This window comes from Crocuta crocuta, unplaced genomic scaffold (assembly GCF_008692635.1).
Source record: "Crocuta crocuta isolate KB4526 unplaced genomic scaffold, BGI_CrCroc_1.0 scaffold528, whole genome shotgun sequence".
NCBI lineage: Eukaryota > Metazoa > Chordata > Mammalia > Carnivora > Hyaenidae > Crocuta > Crocuta crocuta.
In genome coordinates this window covers 2,266,674-2,274,043 of record NW_027530010.1, presented here as the reverse complement: position 1 = coordinate 2,274,043, position 7,370 = coordinate 2,266,674, and the positions used below count along the sequence as shown (strand labels likewise).

Below are 7,370 nucleotides of genomic sequence, written 5' to 3'. Positions count from 1 at the left end.
GGGCGGGTCTGGGGAGGGGCACCCCGCAGGCCACGCGGGTGCCACTCAGCCTCTGCTGTCTCTGCGCACAGTCCGCCCCGAAGAAGAGCTCTGTGGACGAGCCCGAGGCCGAGCCCGAGCCCACGGAGGGGGACGGCGACAAGAAGGGCAGTGCAGAGGGCAGCAGCGACGAGGAAGGGAAGCTGGTCATCGACGAGCCGGCCAAGGAGAAGAACGAGAAGGGGGCGCTGAAGAGGAGAGCAGGGGACCTGCTGGAGGTAAGCGAACCCCGCCAGGGGCCCCGGGAAGCCAGCTGCCACTCCAGAGGCCCTGTGATCTGGGATGGACCGGCCCCTGGCCTGGGGGTCTCTTGCCAAGCAGCTTGGGCACAGGAGACGCTTCAGCGGCAGGGGGCTGGGGAGGGGGTTGCAGCTACATCCAGGAAGGAGCCTCTGTAGAAGGGGGGGCACAGGTAGGTGGCTGGCACCCCCCCTTTGGCCTCAGCCTGCCTCGTTTCTGCTGATCCTACCTAGGACTCCCCAAAACGTCCCAAGGAGACAGAAGACCCCGAAGGGGAGGAGAAGGAAGTAGCCCCCTTGGAGGCTGAGAGGCCTCCCCCTGCAGAGGTGGAGAAGAACAGCACCCCCTCTGAGCCCGGCTCTGGCCGGGGGCTTCCTCAGGAGGAAGATGAGGAGTTAGAGGAGGAAGAGACTGCCAAGGAAGATGCTGAGGCCCCAGGCGTCAGAGATCGTGAGAGGTGAGGGAGCCCCTTGTGTGAGGCAGCCGGGCCTGGGGGGCGGCCAGCCACCGGGGGAGGGGGCCTGCCACCGAGGCAGGCAGGGTGGGCTCTCCCAGGACATTGACGCTGGCTGGGGTGCTGGGGTGCTGGGGTGCGGCCGGCCCAAGGCCACACCTATAACCCTTCTCTCCTCCAACCCTCACCCCGCAGCCTGTAGCCACCAATGTTTCAAGAGGAGCCCCCGCCCCGATCCTGCTGCTGTCTGGGTGCTACTGGGGAAACTGGCCATGGCCTGCAAACTGGGAACCCCACCCCGCTCTCCTCTGCCACTTACTCTCCCCACTCCAAGCCCAGCCCCTGGAGATTGACCTGGACGGGGCAGGCCACCTGGCCCTCACCTCCAGATCCCCACACCCCTGCGATCTGAGTCAGGGCCATGCCTTCTGCTTTGTGGGCTGCGATGAGGCCACTGTGTCCCTCCCTGTTGGGAGCTGTTTCCCAGGGTATCTCTTGGGGTCTGGAGTTGTGTTTCCACCTCCTGACACCTCGTCTCTGCCCCATCCCCCCAGCCCCANCTCTCCTAGAAATAAATAAAACATTTAAAAAATAAAAATAGATTTCAAGTATCATTAAACAATTTAAAAAAAAAAAAAACTGGAAGGGACGGAGAGTAAACAGCAGGGTAGGCTCCTGGGCCTGAGAAGGGCGATCTTCAAGTTGGGGTCGGGGGCGGGCAGGAAGATGGCATCGTCTCGAGTTCTTGTCCCTTTTTCCCGGACCTGTCCTCTCAGTCACCTAGATTCAGGGAAAGTGGGACAGCCGGGGGGGGGGGGGGCTCTCTTCCATAAACCCTTGATGATTGACAACATCCATTCTTCCTTTGGCCCCCCCAGAGTTCTGGGAGTTGTAGTTGATCCTCAGATGCTCTGGGGGCCTCCGAGTTGTTTGGGCCAAGGACCTGAGACCCGGAGGGTTGGCTTCACCCGGCTAGGGTGGCAGTGTTGAGCATCTGCCCGCCTCGGGTCTCTGGCCAGAGATGGGGTGCCCTGGGGAGACCCCCACCGCCCTCTCCCTCTCCCCACAGTGCTCAAGGCCAGCCTACAGTCACGTGTGTCACCCAGACATAAAGGAAAAGACACATTTTTTAGGAAATGTTTTTAATAAAAGAAAATTAACAAAAAAATTTTAAAGCCCCCCCATCCCTTTGTGTGCCACCCCCTCCCAGCTCCTTCCCCTCTCTTGCCCCGTTTCTGAGGTGCACTGGGAGGCTCCCCTTCTATTGGGGTTTGATGACTTTTCTTTTCGTAGCTGGGGCTTTGGTGTTCCTTCTGGTGTCTGTTCCCATCACGTCCCTCACCTGGTCTCCTCAGCGTTGTCACCAGATCCGAAGCCCACTGGGGGGACAGGGGAGTAGGTGCCCTTGCCCAGCCTCCGCAGCGGCCTCTCTCCCTTCTCCTGTCTCCCCCCTCTCCCTCGGGCTCTGATGAAAAATTGCTGACTGTAGCTTTGGGACTTTAGCTCTGAGAACCGTAGACGATTTCAGTTCTAGGAAAATAAAACCCGTTGATTACTACATTGGATCTTGGCTGATTTCTTTGGGTGGGCGGCCGGGGGTGTTGGTTAACTGGAGGGGTGGGATGGGGAAAGGGAATGCAGGCCGATTCCAGGCCGCCTTCCCAGACGGAGGAGGCGGTGCCAGCCTCCATTCTCAGGCTGCCACACAGGAAGGCAAAGACCCAGGAACGAGCTGCGACGTTCTGCGCCCAGCCACCCGGGAAGCCTTCAAGGCCTGCAGGAGTGCCGTGTGCCTGCTGCCCATCCGACCGCAGCCCCTGGCGGCCGTGGGAGGGGAGGGGCTGCTGTGTTGCTGAGCCGGGGATGCCGGCCACCCTCCGCTGGTGGGGAAGGGCCGGGGGGCCGGTAGCGTGGAACGGCCTGCTACCCCGAGGTGCGCGTGGCGGCTGGACCGGGTCATCCCAGGATCCTCCCACAGCTGACATTTTGTGACTAGCTCATCGACCGGCATTGGAAGGGCCCACGTGTCATCCCTTTCTGCAGAAGACCTAAGACAGTTTCTTAATGTGCCCTGGCCCCCCCTGCCCACGGGCGCTCGGGCAGAGGACTGGCCGCAGCCCAGCCTAGGAAGGGAAGCCCTCTGCTTCGAACAAGAAGCCACAATGCCCTAGAAAATGGAGCCCTCCGCTCTGAGAACTACGATTCCCAGCGGCCTCCACGCCGAGCGTGTGCAGGGACGCGCCGAGCGCCGCGGCCTATCATGCCCTGCCTTCAACTCCCGACACGCCTCTCGGTGTGCCTTCATTTCCTTCCTTGATTTCCTCCTCCTCGACCAAATTTCCTGTTTCCCGCTCGCTCCGTAGCGGTGGACTACAGCGTCCAGCTTTCAGAGCGAGGTTGGTTTGAGCGTCCGCTCTGCACTCAGACTACATTTCCCAGGAAGCCGAGGGACGGGGGCGGAGGGCGCATGTGCGGACGCGGCGGCGCGGCGGGAAGCGGAGGTGAGCGGCGAGTGCCCGGTGGCGGTGGCCGCCCTGGGCTCGCCCGGGATTTCTCTGCTCCGACTGCTTGGAGCGGGTGGGTGGGGAAGACTGCTAGAACCCCGCGGAAGCCCCCCGGGGACAGCCCCTGCAGGTGTGCGGGAGAGGAGCGCAGGGCCCAAGGGCTGGCCTCTGGGGGTCACCTCCCGGGGCTGCAGACCTCGAGTGGCCGCTGCCTGGCCCTTTGCCGCGATCCCGCTGGCGTCCTGGGGCCGAACGCTGGCCCTGCTCCCGCGCAGCTGCGAACCAGCGCAGGCCCCGCAGCCCCCAGCGCCCGCTCTCCTCGTCTAGGGAACGAGCCGTGGGGTACGGGCACCTGTCAGCTTCCCTCCCGGGGCGGCGGGAAGGTCAGACGCCGGTTAAGCGTGAGGCTCCTCGCACTGTGCCTGTCACTATGTTCTAAGCATTTGTTGAGTCTGCACGGGGACATTGAGGCCATCGTTAACTGAAGATGACATTAGGCACGTTCTTTTTCATACTGAGAAGTGTAAAGAAGAAAAACCCGGACGGTTCAGATAAACCAGGTTTCTCCCCCCAGTGCGCATAGTTGGAAAATGTCAACAGAGGTTGTGGGAAAGGAACAAGATGAACAGTAACTGCTTTCTTCAAACAAGTACTTGCTTCAAACAAGTACTTGCTCCAAATAAGTACTTGCTCCCAACAAGTACTTGCTCCAAACCACTCCCTTGCTTCAGACAAGTACTTGAGCTGGTTCCTGTTGCCTTCGCAGATGTAAACCTGTGCCAGGATATATGTTTTTTAATTTGCCCAAAAGGCACGATGCTATTCGCATTATTCTGTACTTTTTGTTAAAACATGAAACATTAGTTTGAACGACCCCAACAACCCTGTAAAGTTCTAAGGATGAGGACGCGAGGTTCTAAGTTAGGTCGCCTTGGATCCCAGAGGAAGTGGTGGACCAAGGGCTAGAACCCACAGCTTTTTATGCCCTTAGAGTGCACTTCATTTGTACTTTGAAGTTAGACTCCAGAGCCCTGGGATCGAGCCCCCGCATCGGGCTCTGTGCTGAGTCTGGGGATTCCCTCCCCCTCGGCCCCTCTCCCTGGCTTGCTCTCCGGGAAAAAAAAAAACTTGAGGCACTTAACTGTCTTTGGCCTCCGTTTTCTCACCACCCCGTCTAATTCAGTCCATCATCCAGAATTGGAAGGCTTACAGTCTATCCTTACTTGGGAAATGTAGGACTTGGTAATCCTAAAGTCTGGCTCTGGAGCCTTTCCCTTTAGAAAAGAATCTGTCTGGGGCACCTGGGGGGCTCAGTCGGTTAAACATCCGACTTCGGCTCAGGTCATGATCACGCGGTTCGTGGGTTCGAGCCCCGTGTCGGGCTCTGTGCTGACAGCTCAGAGCCTGGAGCTGCTTCGGATTCTGTGTCTCCCTCTCTCTCTGACCCTCCCCTGCTCACGCTGTCTCTCTCTCTCTCTCTCTCAGAAACAAATAAAATACATAAAAAAATTTTTTTTTAAAGGAAAGAATCTGTCTTAGGGAGGAGGAGTGGTTATTTCCTGACCTAGTTGAGGAATTCTAAGTGGTGCAGGGACATTTTAGTACCACTATTTAATCTCTGCTGTTTATTTTTCCTTGTACCTGCCTGCCCCTTGGCCCTGTGCCTCTTTTTTGTTCCATTTACCTGTGTTTTCCTATCCTGCCGTTCCTGGGTTGGTCCAGTAACTGTTAAGTACCTACCGTGCACCAAGCCCTGATTGGATCTGCTTGACCAGGGGTGACGAGATCACACAGTCTCCGGCCTCAATGAACTTTTTGGACTCTGAAGTCAGACATGTGTGGGTTTGAAGGCCAGTTCTCTCACGTACTGGTTTTATGACCACGGGCAAGTCACTGAGCCTGTGTCCTCATCCGTAAGGTGAAGGTCGCATCCTGTGAGGGTTCAGTGAGAGGACATCCCTTTAGCGACGGCCTAAGTGTTTAGAAAGTGCTCCTTCTCTTGCTTCTTTGCCGGCTTGTCTCCGTCTGTCTCCTTCAGGGCTGACGAGGAAGGTTCCTGGGTCCTCCCTGGCCAGCGGAGTTCTCACGGCCTCCAGCCATGCGTCTCTCTGCCCTGCTGGCCTTGGCCTCCAAGGTCACTCTGCCCCGCGACTACCGCTATGGGATGAGCCGCCCAGGCTCTCTCGCAGACAAGAGGAAGAACCCTCCGGGGACCAGGAGACGCCGGGTGGCCGTGGAGCCCATCTCGGATGAAGAGTGGCATCTGTTCTGTGGGGACAGGGTGAGCCTTGGAGGAGGTGGGGGGGGGCTCCTGGGGAGGATCCCCCTCCCTGACCCTCACGTCTTCCTGCAGGTGGAGGTCCTAGAGGGCAAGGATGCTGGGAAGCAAGGCAAAGTGGTTCAAGTCATCCGGCAGCGCAACTGGGTGGTCCTGGAGGGACTGAATACGGTGAGTGAGGATGGGCGCTCGGGAAGCCCGTCCCCTCTATCGCTGCATTTGCAGTGCGTAGGGAGGCAGGAGCTAGCTGCAGGGACAGTGAGACGGCTGACGTTCTGTTCTCCAGCTTGGGCTGAACGCTCTGAGCTGCGGTGGGCAGGCCCCCTCTCACACCCCCTGGTTCTCATGCCCCCTCTCTCGGACAGCACTACCGCTACGTGGGCAAGACCGTGGATTCCCGGGGAACCATGATCCCCAGCGAGGCACCCCTGCTGCACCGCCAGGTCAAGCTTGTGGATCCTGTGGACAGGCAAGCACGCGGGGCTCTGGCAGAGGGCTTGTCCACATAGGTGCGGATCACAGTTCTGCGAAAGGAATGATGGGCTGGAGGCTCTGGAGGTGGAGAGGGGCCGTCCGTCTCATAGACATGATGCCCTGGGGGTCAGCCCCCAGTAGACAGAGCAGCAACAAGATGGCGACCTTCATGTCTTCAGCCATTGACTGGGAGGGGGAGGGGGGCGGGCATGTAGCTGGAAGACATGGTTCCCAGGCTGGGCTCATCTCTTCTGTCCACCAGGAAGCCCACCGACGTGGAGTGGAGATTCACAGAGGCTGGAGAGCGGGTACGTGTCTCCACAAGATCGGGGAGAATTATCCCCAAACCTGAGTTTCCCAGAGCTGACGGCATCGTCCCTGAGACCTGGACAGGTGAGGCTGGGCAAGGGGTGGGGTGGGGGGGCAGGGAGGAGGAGAGGGAGGGAGGGGACTGCCCACCCATCGTCTTCCTTCCTCTGGCTCAATAGATGGCCCCAAAGACACATCAGTGGAAGACGCTCTAGAAAGAACATACGTGCCCCGTTTAAAGACACTGGAGGAGGAAGTGATGGAGGCGATGGGGATTCAGGAGACGCGGCGACACAAGAAAGTTTACTGGTACTGATCTTGGGGACAGGAGCTGTTCCCCTCGCCTCAGCCTCGAAGGTCAGGGCCACTCTTCTCCAAGATACCAGGAAGAGCCATAAGTCTCCCCCCCACGCAGCTGCCGCCGCCTGCTAGACCCCGACCCCTGCGCACCTGCGCTCAGGACTGCAGGAAGGGGCATCTGTCCTTATGTGTGACAGCCTGGGTGGAAGTTAGGCAGCCTCCACGGGGACAGGGCTTGCGAGGCCCGGGGGACCCATGCGTCATGGGCTGCTGCCCGTCGGGGAGGCTGGTAGGGCTGGGAGCGGAGAAATCAAACCGGCAGAGAAATACAGATTTCACTTATTTAATAAATTAAAGCTGTACGCCGTATCACGTTAACACGTGGAGGGAGGGGCCAGGGTTCCAAGGACCTAGGAGGCTGGTCCCCTGGGCGAGGAGGTCAGGCTGCCATCCGGGGGGCTCTAGGCAGGGGTGGTCAGCTGTCTTCAGTTTCCAGAAGAGAGAAGGCCTCCCCCAGGGGCCTCTTGGTGGCCACCAGAACCAGGTTTCTGGGAGAGAGCTCAGGACTGAAGATGGGCAGGAGCTCGGCGTGGAAGTCTGGAGGAAAGGCGGGGCTGCTCAGGCGGGGAGAGGCACCCAGCCGCTCCCAGCCGGGCCTGTGGGCACAGCCTCCTCCCCGTGGGGGAGGCCTGAGGGTGTCAGGAGACCCGGTTCTCTACCGGGAATAACGGTTCTCTACTGGGAATAACGGTTCTCTACCGGGAATAGAGGT

General features: G+C 59.3%; 3 protein-coding genes across 6 annotated transcripts in view; 2 read left to right on the top strand and 1 right to left on the bottom strand.

Annotated features, from left to right (window-relative positions):
• Positions 1–1,288, top strand: part of HDGF (heparin binding growth factor) — a 6,999-nt gene extending 5,711 nt beyond the window's left edge. For both annotated transcript variants that reach the window (XM_077764201.1, XM_077764202.1), the window contains exons 4-6: positions 72–257; positions 513–736; positions 929–1,288. In XM_077764201.1, coding sequence (XP_077620327.1) covers positions 72–257; positions 513–736; positions 929–935 — 417 coding nt within the window. In that variant the 3' untranslated portion in view covers positions 936–1,288. The remainder of the gene's footprint in view (positions 1–71; positions 258–512; positions 737–928) is intronic.
• Positions 1,289–3,063: 1,775 nt separating this feature from the next.
• On the top strand, positions 3,064–6,967 carry MRPL24 (mitochondrial ribosomal protein L24). 3 transcript variants are annotated; one of them, XM_077764200.1, is made up of 6 exons: positions 3,064–3,129; positions 5,276–5,518; positions 5,591–5,686; positions 5,881–5,984; positions 6,252–6,382; positions 6,478–6,967. In XM_077764200.1, the coding sequence occupies exons 2-6, from the start codon at positions 5,336–5,338 to the stop codon at positions 6,612–6,614; spliced, it is 651 nt and encodes a 216-aa protein (XP_077620326.1). In that variant the 5' UTR covers positions 3,064–3,129; positions 5,276–5,335; the 3' UTR covers positions 6,615–6,967. The 3 variants fall into 3 exon arrangements, with proteins under 3 accessions (XP_077620326.1, XP_077620324.1, XP_077620325.1); XM_077764198.1 differs by lacking the exon at positions 3,064–3,129 and adding an exon at positions 3,136–3,234; XM_077764199.1 differs by lacking the exon at positions 3,064–3,129 and having other exon boundaries at positions 3,591–5,518.
• METTL25B (methyltransferase like 25B) overlaps positions 6,926–7,370 on the bottom strand; it is a 4,462-nt gene continuing 4,017 nt past the window's right edge. The window contains exon 7 of the mRNA XM_077764197.1: positions 6,926–7,195. Within this exon, the coding sequence (XP_077620323.1) occupies positions 7,074–7,195 (122 nt within the window). The 3' untranslated portion in view covers positions 6,926–7,073. The remainder of the gene's footprint in view (positions 7,196–7,370) is intronic.

What these genes read in the sequence shown, in the direction of transcription:
- MRPL24 (XM_077764200.1), top strand. Translation starts at nt 5,336, where the DNA reads ATGCGTCTCTCTGCCCTGCTGGCCTTGGCCTCCAAGGTCACTCTGCCC. An exon ending in CTTGTGGATCCTGTGGACAG is followed by an intron (nt 5,985 to 6,251) that starts GCAAGCACGCGG and finishes TCTGTCCACCAG; the next exon opens with GAAGCCCACCGACGTGGAGT. An exon ending in CGTCCCTGAGACCTGGACAG is followed by an intron (nt 6,383 to 6,477) that starts GTGAGGCTGGGC and finishes CTGGCTCAATAG; the next exon opens with ATGGCCCCAAAGACACATCA.